Here is a 17,130-nt window from a genome sequence, read left to right as displayed (position 1 = left end):
CCAGCAATAGCTTGGCTCCGAATTTGGATTTTACTACACTGAACTCCCTCAATATTTGATTTACTAAATAAAACCTCAATCCACACTTGTATTTTATTTCAAGTATCTGCAATATAAAATTTCCTGACACCAAAGTCTTGATGATGTTAACACTTTTATACCCTAAGTTGATGAGAGAATTTCTGGAAACATTGTTATCATTTTGCCTACTGAATAAAGAGCAAATTATTTTTTATTTAAGGGAATGCATGGCAGGGAAGACATAATGATGGATGTTCTTCCCACCACAGACAAATGTTGTTTTGTTGTAGTTATCTGAAGCAAATGCTCTTCAGTTACATAATGTAAAAGCACAGTGAGTATTTCTTTTTTAAAAGTAACTGTTGTTTTCATAGGTCTCTTCCCCATTTATTTATAATGCTTTGCTTGAAGCTGCAAGTGAAGTTTCCATTCCCTGCTGATTGTAGCCCCATTTGTCAACTTTTTTTTTTCTTTAGGGGTGCTTGAAATTAACATGTCTTTTTAAAATTCTTGACTTGTGCCCCACTGTTTAGATAGCACAGTTTTTAAAATACAATTTAATTATTGCTTCAGAGGCAGCATTAAAGAGCATAAAACATTTTTGTGTAGGTCCTACATAAACAGTGACTTTCAATGCAGATATTTGAAATACAACCATTAGTTTCTTCTTGCCATCCCCTTGATTCCAAGGGTCCAAATAAGATCTTCATTAATTGACCATTTCCATTTGGTTAGGTGAAAACAGATGCTTCTCTAGAAATTCAGAAATAGGGTCAATGCTGTTTTATAATTGTGCTTATATGTGTATACTAATTTGTCACAGTTGATTCATTTTTATGAAACAATGCCCTTCTTTCTCCCACACTACATTAAGCAGATAGTATTCCAGGACACTTTTAATTGGTCAGTTGCCACAACGCCAATCACAGATTGGGTGACTAGGCATCAAGCTGTCAGTACTGTGGGCATTATTCATTTTGTGCCAGCAATCAAGGGAGCTGATAGTTTTAACCTTGATTTATTAATACCAAATGCGTGAAACTTCTTGCTTTACGTAAACTGGGGCCTGATGTGGTTTTTTTTTTTTTTTTTTTTTCAAAGATACTTAGGTATATGTGTTACCAGATATCAGTGGTGCATGTTTTTATAATAATGAAGATTAGCTAGAACAGTGCACAATTACAGGTATGGCATGTGCACATGAGTATTTTATGCCTATAAAGGGAAGGTAGATGCATGACTCTGTGTGCATTCAGATACCTGATTTATGAGCACATTCATAATAACTGCATGCATAAGTTAAGCATGCAATATTACAACTTTTGCTTGTGATTTTTGCAAAATTGTGACCCTCGGTACTAGTTTAATTTCTACCTTTTTGTGAATGCAAGCTCTTTGTCAGTGACAAAATGCCTAACTTGGTTCACTTTAATTGATGCGAAAAGAGAATACTGCATTTCCCATGCATGCATTTCATTCTTAGTGTTCTTGCAGGTCCTGCAAGTATATGCTTACTCAACCCAGGAATATTGGAATATTTACTGCAGAGCTTGGTAAGTATTCAAGCAAACTAGCATTCTTGGCTGCTCTAGCTTCTTAGTAGCATCTGTATGCAGAAGTGGTAAATGTTCTTACTTTTCAGCAACTGCTGCTGCTAACTTTTTTCCTCTTTGTGTGAAACTGCGTGCATCATAGTGCAGTAAGTTGAGTTTTTGTAATTGTGAGATCTTTGTCGCTACATAACAGCATTGTTTCTCTTCAATTGGTCACTAGCTCAACATACAAAACCAAATAATAATAATTAAAAGTAATCAAAATTAATAAGTTTATTCTTTATTTTGATCGCTTTAAGTGGATGTTGAATAATCTGACATCAGGCTATAGAAAGATTGGATTTTAAAAAAGCTAAATGAGACCATGAAAAAGAGAGGTGAAAATAAAGAACACAAATATTTTATTGAATTTGTGAAGCACAGAGAACATGCCTGGCACTCTACAGAATGTAGAGAAAATGAGTTCCTATTCCTAACTTCTCAGTGTCGATCAGACCCTGGCATTGATATGAATGTGCTATGGAAGTTTCAGTGTACAAAATGTTGTACTTCTAGATAACAAGTCTATCCATTCACTTGGTGAAAGTGAAGAACAGATTTCAACTGTTTCAACAGAATTCGTTGTCCTGTGAATTCAGAGGTCAGGGATGTAGTTGAACATTAATCAGTAGTAAAGAAAAGGATGATGCTTATCTTGTACTTTAATGTCCTGTGATATCTTGCAAGTCGTTATCTTATTCCTTCTAACATTGCTGTTGTGCTTTGCAGAAGTAAGAGTTTACGCAAATGTACTTTATTGCTAAAATTGCCTACATTTCAAATAGATCCATCCACAATAACCTTTTTGTCTGAACGTAGCCTTTTTGGCTAGAACAGTGGTTCCCAATCTGTAGTCTGCAGACCCCTGGTGTCCACAATGGTACTGCAAGGGGTCCATGAAAAGTTTAAAATAAGAATCGGGTCCACCGTGGTGGGCCCAATCCTTACTTTTCTTTTTCTTTTTTTTCTCTCCCAGGGAGAGAGGGTCTGTGAAATGTTAATAGATTGAAAAGGGGTCTGCATGCTTAAAAAGCTTGGGAACCACTGAGCTAGAAGGCTGGTTTATGCACCTTATTGCTAGTTCAGATCAGTAACCAATGATCGTAGTTGCAGAACACTATATCCAAAGATGGGTGACTCTGGAGTAAAGGCGCAATCCTAGGGATTTTGGACTTGGTATCCAGAAATGAACAGAACATGTTTATATCAAATCCAAAGAACATCAAGGGCCTGGCCAAACAAGTTCAGAAAATGTAAAGTTAAGACTGAAAAGGAGGTGCAGAGAGCAATCTGACATACCTATGTTGCATAAATTGCTGGTTTCGTCCCCTTGGAGGCTAGTCTGATTTACCCCAAGAAGAGAGTCTCGCTTTCAGGCTGGGTCCAACTCAAGTTTATTGGTTGCAACCAAGGTTCGGCTAAGGAACTCAATGTTCAAAGCAAAGCCGACCCCCAGCATCGCGTAAGCAAGGGGTTTTATAGGGTTACCATCCTTCCTGGTTTATGTGCCTTAGCACGATAGGTTACCTTAGCAGTCTTATAGGTCAGGTTAATTTTCTAAATAAGTGCCTACTTGCAGACTTTGCGGTTGCAGTTGTTTGTTACATTTATTCACTTGCTTAACAATAGGCGAGTTACACTTCCCTTTTTCCTGTCTGAGCCTGCCACAAGTTACTTAACAGGAGACTGGTTTCACTCCCCACTATACCAACGTCTCCTTATTAGGTGTTGTTTTTGCGACAGGCACTGACCTTTACAGCACTCCTATACAAATAGCAAATATGTCTAAGCATTAGCAATGTATATAGGTTGTACGTGCTTCTTATAGGGGAATCAATGGCTCCGGGGGATTTGACTTCCCTTTTACACATCACCTACCAGATTGCATTACTAGTTCAGTGAGTTCAAAGGTAGACCTTTTAAGCCTGACCTCAGAATTTACAGGCATCGGGCAATGGCTGTAAACAAACTTTATGGGACTGCAGGAAACTTGGCCACGCCAGTGATCAGTGGACATCCAGCTAACTAAAATCATGCCGGACCACAGAATTTTGCCAGACCAGAGAGGTTCAACTTGTACAGGTATCCAACACCATTGTGCTAGTGGATATGCTGTAATTGCACTCGTTTGCATTATGCTGTTATTTTGTGCAGAAATTGGTTTGCTAGTCCACAATTTTTCTTCCTAGTCTTCTGGGCAAAACTAGGTTACCAATCCCTTTGGAGCCTAAAATTGGAAGTGAAATTAGGTAATTTCATGTGGGGAGAAAATAAGCATTTAGTGTACGGTGTAAGCTAAATGGAAATATGCTGCCACACATTGAACACAAAGTGCATTTGAAGCTGAGATGTAAATATCATTAAGTTAAAAAACCTGACCACCTTACAGGAGTAGTGTCTTAACACCAGTTCTCATAGTAATCACGTAAAATGAGCAGCATATGCTCCTTTAATTGGCTGTAGAGCTGCAAAATTGCAGAGGCATGGGCACCGACACGTATCATTTTGCCAGGGGATGCTCGTCCTCTCCTCCCCCACCCTGCCTCTGCCTTGACTCCTCCTTCAAGCACACCCTGTCCCTGTCTCCTCCTCCCTCCCAGAGATTGAATGCCACAAATTAGCCTCTGGAAGTGCTGACAAAGAGTGGGAGGAGTTGGTAAGTGCTGGCCCCTAGAGCACTAGAGACTCAGGGAGCTAAGCTCTGGTGGGTGCTCTCCATCCACTAATTTTTTTCCCCTGGATGCTCCAGCACTGGACCACATATGGATTCAGCACCTATGAATAGAAGCCCATGTACAAACTTTCTTATGGGAAAACCAATTACTCTCTGAATGTACACTGGTGTAAAGGACAGGAGTTTGATATGAGTGCATTGTTCTAGTGATCTTTGTGTACTGTTACTGCATCTTTGGAAATGTTCATTAATCTATTCCCTTACTAATTTTATAAATGCCAGCCTTACGGGACTATAGACTTTTGTATTTTTCCATTTTAATACAAACTTAAAATAACCAGTCTTTGCTCCATGAACGGATACCCAGATGTGCTCTTGACAGTTTTGAATTGTTTTCCCCCACCAGTTTTGAATCCCTTTCCCCCAGCATGTGTTCTGGTTAATTGCAAATTAAATTTATATGTTAATGGAAAAATTGATGAAATTGTGTTTGAATGTAGCTGGAGGATAAGTGTAGTGTCACCTTTCTAACTCCCACAGGCATTAATGGACTAATGCAGGTGCATTAAATGGGAGGGGGATGAGCCTTGCAATGTGTAATTATATGCTATTCTTTGAACTTTGGTACTGGGAGGTGTTAGGACTGGTAGTTATAGCTGAATATGCTCCTGAAAAATTCATCCTGCAGAGTAAACTGTAGGAGCAGGCTAGTGAGGTGATACAGATTTAACCTAATTTAGTTCAATGCATTCTTAGCATAAGTATTTTAGGATTTTCTGCATTGAATGTTATGAAAGTTAGTGCAGTATTAGATCTCCTTTCAGTTCCCCCATGCAAAATTTTTGCCAAATGTATGCTGTCACTTGCGCTAGTGTAAATGTACCTGAGTGCATTTTTAAAAAAAACTTACTAGGCTGTTTGCTTCATATGTTGACTAGTTAAGTTGATTTTAATAAAAATCTGCATCTCCTGTGACTTTTTTTTGCCTGGCAGAATTCTGGAAGAGTAGAGAAGTATTGTCCTTTGATTTGATTTATGTGTAAAATTTGGTTTTGTCTTATTCTGAAGCTGATGTCCACCCCCAAAACCCATACACATGCCTGTATCTTGGTGAGACTGAATTTTCATTCTTGTGGTATGTCTACCATGCAGCTAGGAGCGAGCCTCCCAGCTCAGGTAGACAGACTATTACTAATGGTCTTGAGCTAGCATGCTAAAAACAGCAGCCTGGACATTGTGGCTCAGACACTGAAGCCTAGGCAGTTTCAATGAGTGGACTTGAGAGCACAAGACATAATGTCCATGCTGCTATTTTTACACACTAGCTCAAGCCCCATCAGTGAGTCTGTTTGCACACTTTGGGTGGCTCACTCCTAGCAGAAGCTGTAGAGTAGACATCCCTGAGAAGTGTTGCTTGCCTTCCTTCCCCCGCCTCCAGGTTGAGATCAATTGTCCCATTCATCTGCGGTATCTTGCCCTGCCACTCTCCATGCTGTGCCTGTTTTCTGGGTGAACAGTGGATACTGCTTAATCTTTCACCAGCTTGACACGTTGTTTTTTAAAAATGTCAGGCTGTTCTTCTAAGGCTGGCCCACAAAGGGTTCTAACAGTCTTTCAGCTTCCTGTCACCTCTGGGAAAGGCAACCTCTTTTCTCATGGCAGAAGGGCCCTGCTGTTAGAGGCCCAGGCAGAGATTCAGGAGATCTAGGTGCTGTTCAGATCTTTCATTGATGTGACCTGGGGCAAATCACTTAACTTCTGCTCCTCAGTTTACCTATCTATGAATGAGTGCAAGTATATCCTTTTTTTTTTTAAAGAAAAGCATGTGTTCTTCATTTGAAAAGCTCTTACATAAGTGCTTACTATTAGAATAATTCACCGAATGCTAAATAAATCATGTGCTTAACATAGTAGAAACTTTCACTTCCTAATAAAGTGCTTGTTTGATTCAGAAATAAAGTATTTTGTCTGCCAAACTTTCTCTTGGCTCAGTGCCAGAGTGCTTGTAAATAATTTTTAGCATCTCCTTCACTTGTGTTAATTAGCATAAGGACATATTGATACTGAAAGTCCTACGCAATACCTGGTAAGGACATCTTAAAATTCTATATCAAATATATACTGTATGGCTCAAAACTTACAGCTTATTCTGGAGCATAGTCTTCCTTTTTATAAAGCCTACACCTTAATTATTTCAAATGAAGTTTCAGGTGGAAAACAGCTTTTTGCATGATTTCTAGCCAAACGGAGGGGACAGGTTCTTGAAAAATGTTTGGTGACTAGAACAAGGCAGGTTAAAGGTGTATTCAGAAACATTAGAGTTGTTTTGTTTTCAGAAAAAAAAATCTAATAATTTTGGGCTAGAAAATGTACTTTTAATTCAGTGGTCCTCCAATGTGTCACATCAAGGTAAATCAGGAGCAATTGCACTGAAATAGACTACACAGGTTAAAAAAACTGGTGTAATATGAGAAATAGGTCCTTCCATACTTCTAGTAAGGTCCACTTCCCACCTACTATTCCTATTGCTCATGCTGTCTGTCTTTCTCTTGTGCAGAGTCTTAAAAATGTAATCTGGCTGCTAGTGTTATGAAAATGTTTTCATTGTATTAGACAAGCCAACAGAAACATCTTACACTGCTGTGGCATACATTTAATACTCTCTTGTCTTTAGAATTTCCAGTCCCATCCGACGGTAATGCTTTTTGCACTAATAGCACTGGAAAAGTTTGCACAAACAAGTAAGTATTAGCCTAGTACTTATGGCAGTAAAAACATTGGAGGTCATGTTACTCCAGAATGGTTATTTCCTTCATCTGATCACATCTACTCTCTGCTGGCCCCAACACATGTACTCCTAATAACTCGGTTGAAGTTCCAACTCGTAGCTTAAGCCTAGTGCCCAATAAGGATCACAATGATACCTGGCCTGATAGGCAATGGGATCACTGTAGGGAAAATTATGCTTAAATCCTCTGGGGCAGGCAGAAACTAACCTTGTTGTAGTGACCCCAAGTCCTTCGGAGAAAATGGGTGAAACACAGTTCTCTCTCTCTACTGCGAGGTGTCCTCGACTATCCCTCAGATTATTGCCATATTGAATTTGCTCTCCATCAAAGGTGGCTTGGGGGATGGAACGAAGGGTAGGATCCCTTTGAAGACCTCTCCATGGCTGGAAAAATTTGTCCTGTTCATAGACGGCAATTTATTATTTTCCTAGCTAATTGCCATTCTCTCAGATGACTTAAGAGAGTGAAATGCTGAATATTTAGTATTACATCTCTTCCTATTAGTAATCTGTCAGGAGAAGATACGTGAATGTGTGTATTTTTTGTTTAATACTGGGGTTCACTGTTTTTATACTGTTTGTAAAGCCTTTCCTTTTATTTTTTCACATGGTTTCTTCTTTACATGTGTTACTCTTTTACTTTTTAAATTACAGGTGAAAATAAAATGACAGTTTCTGAATCCTGTATTAGTGACCAGCTAGTTTTGTTGGAGAAATGGACAGATAATCCAGACTATTTAAAACGCCAAGTTGGATTCTGTGCCCAGTGGAGTTTAGACAATCTATGTAAGTATGAAAACAGATTCATTTTATATTATTGGATTTTTTTGCAGGGCAGCTCTCTTTTGAGGGAGAGAATATGTGTGTCGGTGTTGAATGCACAAATACCATGTTTTGTGTAGTATTTACTAGTAATTTTGTGTGTCTAGTCATAGTTGTATGTTCAAAAATACAGAGTGCGCAAAGAAATAATATACACAGATCCATGTGCATTAGTGTATGCCTGAATTCTGGAAAAACACACCTTATGTAATCTGTGCAAATAAACTTAAAGAGTTTTATGTTTTTTTCTCTGTGTGCGTGAGAAATAAGCTCACAATAGTTAGATTGCACTGTACTCTAACTTTGAGGGAAAGCAGGATTGTCCCAAAAAGCCCTTGGTATTGGTATACCCAAGAATATCACAATCTACACAAGGGCTGATTACAGCCTGGGCCTTATTGAGCATACTAGACTCTACTAATTTAAGAAACCAGGAAAGTTTACAGAGATACTCTATCTTGTTTTGCCTGGAGTGCTTCTTTACATTAGTGAGCCCAAAGCTTTGACTCGCTGAAAGTTCTCACAGGGCTGGCAGCTGTGTCCCTCTGCTTCACTACCACTGGAAAAAAAGAGAATGAAATAACTTTGTTGGCCTCAGGCAGCAGCTTGTCTATTATATGCTGAAGCTCAGTATCAACTTGTGCTTTATTAAAATGGCAATAAACAGATTGTAATGAGTTTCTTTGATGTACATTACACTCCCGGAAACAGACTTCTGTCTGATGAATTGCCACTTTTTAGTGTTAATATGTGATTCTCAGTCTGTAGAATTAAATGCTGCTCCATTCCTCTCAGTGTGGAAGAGAATGATGTGGAGGAAAAGGTATAGAGCAGTTTCCATTGCATAGCACAGTAGTTATTCTCCAACTTGCCCTCCTGGTTTTATGTAGTCCCAGTGTCCTGTGTCTTCCCTGCCCTGATTCTGAGTGGCTTCCAGGGTGGAATTTCTAACAAAACTCAGTGTATAGTATAACAATATCGCTCAGGGCTGGAGCAAGCACCACCCTGAGTTAAAGCAAATGTGAGGAGGCCTCATTGAGCAGCATGCTAGAGAACCCCACAGTTAAGCTTCTCTTCTCTCCACTGATCCTAAGCTGTTACAAAGATTCCAGCAGATCCTTGCTTTGCTTGCTTTTTTTTTTTTCTTGCCTTGAAACGCAAGCATTTGATTAGCTAATGAAGGAGCAGTGTCTGAGGTTCTAGCAATCACAGAAGTGGAGAAGAAAGGACTAGAAATGGGAAAACAACATTAATTGGTTCAGTTCATCTGCATAAACCAAGCCCAGTAGCTGACAGCAGCAGTTGAGTTTTCGGTCTTCCTCGCACCGTTCCACTTATAGAAAAATTCCACTCAGTAAATCTGAGTTTACAAGAGCCTGAGAATCCACTCATGTGAACCATCAAGGTCTTGTCTTCTCTATCCTGAAAAAAATCACATATTGATATGTATTCTGATGCCCTTAATGCTTACTCATGGTTCCTTGAGAGGCACAGTTAGCCCTTAAGTGCTTTTCCGATACACAAGATGCCCTGCTCCTGGATATAGTTCTAACCTGTATTGGAGCGACTGTAAATAAATAATTTCGCATTCAAGTATGCATAATACCATTGTTGCTCTAAAGTATGCCAAGACTGAATTGCATGTACACATGTTGAGTTTTTCTCTTAACCTGTGTCCCATGTCAATCTTTATTTCAAACATTAGCTTTAATAAAACTCTCTTAAAACTGTTCGATGTATTGAAATAATTTGATTGGATGTGTTCCTGCAGTAGCACTTGATTAAATACATTTTTCTGCAGTTTTGAAAGAAGGCAGACAGTTTACATATGAGAAAGTTGACTTGACCAATATTAAGGCCATGCTGAATAGTAATGATGTCAGTGAATACCTTAAGATCTCACCACGTGGACTGGAGGTAGGATGTCATTTTATTATTTCAATGCAGAATTATGTTTGAAAAAAGCTACAATTTATAACCATTTAATTCACATTTTTTCTCCTTTTTTACCCTTCGAAGAATCATCATGTGTCTATTTCTCAGTTCTGTACCAAACCAGTGAGGGCAATCTGTTTTGGCAATGGACTCTAATGTCTCTAACTTGCTTTTAGTATGAGAAATGACCGTTGTGAAACATCACCCTTCTGTAAAGCTCGGGTTTCTTTCTCTGTAGACCTATCTGCTGCTTCTCCCATGTAGTGCAGAACCGTTCCCTGTGGTAACTTGTTGTTGTTGTTGTTCTGTTTTTCCAGTTGTCCTTTCTAGTCTTAAAAGCCCAAATCAATAGGGATTCCATTTCCATAGAGAAAAATCTCTCAGCATCAGAAAATTCACCCTTTTCTTAATTTTCTTCCATGATTTCTGATGCTATATTCATAGTGTACTACATTTTCCCCCCCCCCCCCCTTTGATATTTATACCTTTGAGATAGTTGTAGATTGTTCACAACTTGGTCTTTTTAAAAAAAAAAAAAAAAAAAAAAAAGCTTTTAACCTTTGAATCCGTTTCATTAGCCCTCAGATCACTTCTGTTGCTTTTCTCTGATATATGTCCAATGTGGTTCAGTTGTGCTGAGGTTCTATCCAGTATACTGCAATTCCTGTTGTGAAAGGGGTTGCATTGTGTTTGAAATTTAAATGCTTTTACAATTTTTCTTTTATGGCACGTCTCATATCTATCAGGCAGGGAACTAATTACAAATAATGTATTTTCCACTTTGTTTCTTCAGGCTCGGTGTGATGCCTCCTCTTTTGAAAGTGTTCGGTGTACGTTCTGTGTTGATTCTGGAGTTTGGTACTATGAAGTCACAGTAATTACTTCAGGAGTGATGCAGATAGGATGGGCCACCAAAGACAGCAAATTTCTCAATCATGTGAGTGCATGTGAGGTGACACAGCTGATACTCTAAGTCTTAGGGGGGAGGGTGGTGGTTGTTTTGTTTAGTGCATATACAAATGGCTTTTTACATCCTATTGAAATAATTGTCCATACTTGTATATGTACTGCCTCTTTCTCTTAGGTTCCCGCTTTTTCCTCCCCCCCTCCCCGTACATTTACACTGGTACACTGAGTGAATTTAGTATTCATGAACGGTGTTGAAGTGACATTTGCCTCCAAAACTATCTTCTCTCCCATGCCTTAATCCTCATTTGGAGCAGTAGGAAGATAATTCAACTTTTATGACCCATTCCACTCTTGGTCTCTGCTCCACCTGCAAATAAGGATGTCAGTTACTGCCAGCTGCGTTTTTGTGAAGTGAGCTTGCAAAGAGCTGATACTCTATCATTCACTTATTTGACAGAGGCCGTTAAAAAGCCATCAGGTGTTTTTTACTTTTTTCTCTATTTCCACAAATGTGATGATTGGACTATAAGGGCCTCTACTCTACATGAAACTGGGTTACTCTACCCTCAGGGTAGTTGAATACAGGCAGTCCCCGGGTTACGTACAAGATAGGGATTGTAGGTTTGTTCTTAAGTTGAATCTGTATGTAAGTCGGAACTGGCGTCCAGATTCAGCCACTGCTGAAACTGATCAGTTTCAACAGCAGCTGAATCTGGACGCCAGTTCTGACTTACATACAGATTCAACTTAAGAACCCCAGGCGTCCCCAAGTCAGCTGCTGCTGAAACTGATCAGCGGCTGATTCCAGGAAGCCCGGGGCAGGGGCTTCCTGCAGTCAGCCACTGGTCAGTTTCAGCAGCGGCTGACTTGGGGATGCCTGGGGCAGAGCAGCTGGGGTGCTGCTGGGTTGGTCTAGTAGCGCCGCCGCTCCTCGGCGCTACTGGACCAACCCAGCAGCACCCCAGCTGCTCTGCCCCAGGTGTCCTAATTCAGCCGCTGCTGAAACTGACCAGCAGCGGCTGAATCAGGACTCCTGGGACAGAGCAGGTGGGGTGCTGCAGGGTTGGTCCAGTAGTGCCAAGGAGCGGTGCTGCGGGACCAACCGGCAGCGCTCCACCTGCTCTACCTGCTCTACCACAGGCCAGGGACACGGGGAGCAGAGCCTCTGAGGCTTTGCTCTGGCAAAGCCTCAGAGGGAGGGACCCCCCCGCGGCTGTGGCTTCAGTCCGGGAGCCTGTGGTCTGCTGGGGACGGTCCCCAGCAGACCACAGGCACCCAGATTGAAGCGGCAGCAGCGGCGGTTCCCCGTGCCTCTGAGGCTTTGCTCTGGCAAAGCCTCAGAGGCGAGGGACCCCCCCCCCCCCCGCGGCTGCGGCTTCAGTCCGGGAGCCTGTGGTCTGCTGGGGACCGTCCCCAGCAGACCACAGGCTCCCGGACTGAAGCCACAGCCGCGGCGGGGTCCCTCCCTCTGAGGCTTTGCCAGAGCAAAGCCTCAGAGGCTCTGCTCCCCGTGTCCCTGGTCTGCTTGGGGGGGGGGGGGGGGCGCAGCTAGTGTGCTCCTCTCCCCCCCCCCCCAGCAGACCAGGCTTTTGTTTTGGACTCTGGGGCAGAGCAGCTGGGGCGCTGCCGATTGGTCCTGCAGCGCCCGCTCTGGGCACTACTGGACCAACCCGGCAGCACCCCAGCTGCTCTGCCCCAGGTCCTGATTCAGCTGCTGCTGGTCAGTTTCAGCAGCGGCTGAATCAGGACGCCTGGGGCAGAGCAGATGGGGTGCTGCTAGGTTGGTCCAGTAGCACCCAGGAGCGGCGCTACTGGAGCAACCCAGCAGCACCCCAGCTGCTCTGCCCCAGGCGTCCCCAAGTCAGCTTCTGCTGAAACTGACCAGTGCTGACTACAGGAAGCCCCAGGCAGAGTTGCTCTGCCCCGGGCTTCCTGGAATCAGCTGCTGATCAGTTTCAGCAGCAGCTGACTTGGGGACGCTTGGGGTTCTTAAGTTGATTCTGTATGTAAGTCAGAACTGGCGGTCAGTTTCAGCAGCGGCTGAATCTGGACGCCAGTTCCGACTTACATACAGATTCAACTTAAGAACAAACCTACAGTCCCTATCTTGTACGTAACCCGGGGACTGCCTGTACTGTTTTATTAAAAATATTTAATCTGTCAAACTGCTGAATAGTTTCATATTAGTACAGTAACTTACGCCAGATTGTTAGTGCACTAAACACAAGAAAGACTGAATACTAGGACAATTGTCTGAAGAAATGTATTTAATACAACTGAATATTGGAAGGTACGTAGGAACAATTAAAGGGTTCTACTTTAAAAGAAATTACTGCCCTTCCCTGGTGGATTTGACTAAATGTTGTAGATAGAAATTCATTATACTCTTGGGTCTCGTTTATATACCAGTTGAATGACAATTGGTTTTGCCAGTATTTCACAATAAACTTTTAAAGAGAATTTATAATCCAGAGCATATTAAAAGTGCTCAGTTCAGTTCCTAAAACTTGTGAAAAGAAATGAAATGCCACATGTAGCTTTATAGGAACTTTTTAAAAAATGATATATTAAAAGGGTATAAAACATTTCTAAGATTAAGTTGGAAGTATTTTACTTAAACTTTCATGTACTTGAATAGCTGCTGTAGATTGGCAATGATGCTACATTAGGTGCTATTTTTACTTGTTGTGGAAGAGGGCAGATTTACTATATTTTTCTTTCAACTTTTTCTACATACTGCATTTTGATGTTCGTAGAGCTGGGACTGCTTCTAAGTGAGTTAAATACATTCCAATATGCTTTCTTAAAAAACTACTCCATAATAGTTTGTCAGTGATGATGACAATGTCTATGCTGATAACCTCACACCAGCTGAAGCTCTGTTTGGACATACAGATGATGAGGAGGAGAACTCCAGTTTTGAAGGATTTTAGCTCTTGTGTGTTAGCTTGGTTGCTGATTGAGCTAAGGTTGTTGTACTTTTAAAGTTACGGTATTTTTGATACCATATTGTTTTTGTTGACCCCCTTTTCCACTTACGGAGCTAGGTTATTGTTTTTCTTTGAAATAAATATTCATGTAATTTTATTGGTATCTGTCTTCATTTTTTACATTTACCAGTAGCTGCCTCATTTCCTACCCTAGGCTTATACTCGAGTCAATACTTTTTCCCAGTTCTTTGTGGTAAAATTAGGTGCCTCGGCTTATATTCGGGTCGGCTTATACTCGAGTATATACGGTAGCAGAAAATATGCTAAAGAGATTGACTCATGCTAATGAGTCCCTCATTAGCATATTTTCTGCCAGAAAAAACTTGCAGACTGGCTGGCTAAGCAGCAGTTTGGCAGAAAAGGACCTGGGGATTACAGTGAATGAGAAGCTAGATATGAGCCAATAGGGTGCTCTTGGTAGCCAAGGAGGCTAGTGACATGTTCAGGTTCATTAAGAGGAGCATTTCCAGCAGATCTAGAGAAGTGATGATTCCTCCTTATTCTGCACTGGTTAGGCCATATCTGGAGTATTGTGTCCAGTTCTGGGCCCCACACTACAGAAAAAATGTGGACTCAGGTCCAACAGAGGGCAACAAAAATTAGGGGGTTGGAGCACATGATTTATGAGGAGAGGCTGAGGGGTTTAGGCTTACTCTTCTCTTCTGCAGATTAAATAAGGGGGGAGATTTGATAGCAGCCTTCAAGTACTTGAAGGTTCCAAAGAAGATGGAGAGGCTGTTCTCAGTAGTGATGGCTGATAGATCGAGGAGAAATGGTATAAAGTTGCAGGGGGGGGGGGTCTAGATTGGATATTAGGAAAAACTATTTCCCTAGGAGGGTGGTGAAGCACTGGAATGGGTTACCTAGGAGGTGATGGAATCTCCATCCGTAGAAGTTTTTAAGTTTTGTTTTTGTTTTTGTTTTTGGGGGGGGGGGGTTGTTTTTTTTTTGTTTTGGTTTGACAAAGCCTTGGATGGGATGATTTAGTTGGGGTTGGTTCTGCGTTGGGAAGGGGGCTGGACTCGATGACCTCCTGAGTTCTCTTCCAGCCCTAGGTCTATGACTTTCTTTCAGTCTGGCGCAAGGAATTTGAAGCTTTCCGTTTTTGTGACAGGAAAGATTAATTTCCTGTGGAAAAAGTACATATGTGGCAATAGCATGCCAAATGTTCTTTGCTCTGCCCTTCAATAATAAGCTTCATACAAATATGAAAACCACCAGAGAATCAGAGACTGAAAATAGTGCAAAACAGGTATAAATGTCACTTGGTGACATCATTAGCATTAAGCACTGATTTCATTCTTCATTTCAAGCAGGTACCTTGCCAGTCACATCTAGTTACTTATCCTGCCTTTCAAAGTTCTGTTTACCCGTGGCAAGTTTTATGGGTGAACTTTTTTTTTAAACATATAATCTTTACTGAGAAGGCATAGTAGTCTTTATTGTGAAGGTAAAAACCTTTTTGTGGTGTGATTTTTGTGTGTGGGGTGGGAGGTTATTATTTGGGTTTTTTTAGCCTTGGTTTTTTAATTTGCAGGCTCTTGTAAACTCAGGTATAATCAGACAAAATGGGGGTAGTGTAAAGGTCATCATGGCAGCCTTGTTGTAGAATTGTTAGGCTTGTTAATCTCAACCTGAACACTACTGTTAGTGCCTTCTATTCTGCTTTTTTTTAATGGAGTCTGTTACAACGATTACATATTAGGTGTGTTAAGCTTACAAGGAAAGAGGGCTTTTCTGGTTGTCATCTTTGCAATCTCACTCCAGCATCTGAAAATCCCGCTTTTTGGCTCACCCATAATCACTACTAACAGTTCTGCAATAGGAACTTATGGTCGTGTCCTGATACTACTGAGATCAATTTGCATTTTACCATCCACAGTAGTGGAAACAGAGTATGGTCCTTAATTAACAACTCTGTGTATGTGCCAGAAATATAGTCCAGGTCTTCTTTATTTTGTTGACTCTGCAGAGCTAACAAGATCATCATGTAGCATAAACTCATTCCTTGATAGTCAACAGATCTACTTGCTAGTCAATCAGTTTAAAATACTCACATTACCACAATCATTCTGGTCATCATAACATTGATAAGGGCAGAGATTGCAGGGGGTGTTGATTGTGTGATGGGGGTGGTTGTTGTTGTTGTTTTAATACAAGAAACACCAGAGTTAAAACTGTTCAATTCCAAAACTTATATGCATCATGGACCAGTTACAGAGCAGTGATCTAGATGTTGGTACATGGCAAGGGAATGGAGGAGAAGCATACAGTAAGAGGAAGCTAACAGGATGATGTAGAGAGGAATAAGATCAAGTAGATTCCCTGTCCCCATTAGTTATTCTTCCTGCAATCCTCTCCCTTACTTTCATTCATGTAAACTACTCCCCTCTCCTTGCGCATCTAATTGCATCATGTCTAAATATGGCCCCTTCCCTACAACACAAGCTTGCAATTTTGTTACATTTGCAGTGCTGTCTGGAATACCAGAAGTTGCCAACTAAATGTAATGGAAACTGTTTGTGAACTAAAACAGCAACCCACCCGTTCTTAGAACTGTAAGAGGCTTAAAAGATTTTTTTTCCACTCATTTTGAGTAGCTTGACAGCTTGCTTGTGGTTTTTTTTTTTTTCTGTCTGCTGTGCTTCCTGTGAGGAATTTCTAAATGGAGAGAGTTGAGATGATGTCTCTATTTAACAGCTTTCCTCTCCCTCCCTCCCCTTTCTTTTCTTGGGTATTCCTGGTAGTCTTTTTGTTTAAAAGATTTTAATTTATTTTAATTTATTTTAGAAATGGGGGGTTGACGTGTGTGTGGGGGGGGGTTAAAAAAATTAATTTGTCCCAGCCAATGTTCAGGTAGTCACATGTATATGGAACGTGCTTTTATATCCTTCCTGCAACAGTATTGGCGCACTGGGCAGAGACTTTTTTTTTTCCATTCCTGTCTGTCATTTGCTGTTGGCTCTATGATGTTCAGTTGGGCTAGTCTGTCCTCAGTTCTAAGGGTTGTTCTGCAAAAGTTTCATGGGTGCCCTTGTTTCCTCGTACCATTTGCTTTCCACTTGACCGCTTCGTGATGAAGTCTGTATTAGCATCCAAAGTGCAGGTCTTCTGATTCTAGTGGAAATGAGCTACTGGTTGGTGACTTCTCTTCACTGGTGATGAAGTCATTGTAATCAATGCCCAGAATCTTTTCTAGGCCCTTATTTTTAGAAAACCTCTAGATTTCTAACATTTTAGCTGATCTTCAGGTCTTGCAGCCCTTTGTTAGCACCAAGCTGATGTTTAAATCAAAAGTAGTCAGTTTTGTTCTACTGCTGAATGTATTTGATTGCCATACATTGTAAGGATGTTAGTTATCGGTTAATTGAATTGTTGATTAACCTCATGAATTTGTAT

The 17,130-nt window shown here is 40.9% G+C and overlaps 1 protein-coding gene across 3 annotated transcripts in view; it reads left to right on the top strand.

Annotated features, from left to right (window-relative positions):
* The window catches only part of RSPRY1 (ring finger and SPRY domain containing 1), a 64,545-nt gene that overhangs the window by 36,077 nt on the left and 11,338 nt on the right, over window positions 1-17,130 (top strand). For all 3 annotated transcript variants that reach the window (XM_075940376.1, XM_075940378.1, XM_075940377.1), the window contains 5 exons: window positions 1,516-1,574; window positions 6,962-7,028; window positions 7,730-7,861; window positions 9,699-9,814; window positions 10,626-10,769. In XM_075940376.1, the coding sequence (XP_075796491.1) occupies window positions 1,516-1,574; window positions 6,962-7,028; window positions 7,730-7,861; window positions 9,699-9,814; window positions 10,626-10,769 (518 nt within the window). The remainder of the gene's footprint in view (window positions 1-1,515; window positions 1,575-6,961; window positions 7,029-7,729; window positions 7,862-9,698; window positions 9,815-10,625; window positions 10,770-17,130) is intronic.

Source organism: Pelodiscus sinensis, chromosome 12 (genome assembly GCF_049634645.1).
Source record: "Pelodiscus sinensis isolate JC-2024 chromosome 12, ASM4963464v1, whole genome shotgun sequence".
NCBI lineage: Eukaryota > Metazoa > Chordata > Testudines > Trionychidae > Pelodiscus > Pelodiscus sinensis.
This window is presented reverse-complemented; position numbering and strand designations above follow the sequence as displayed.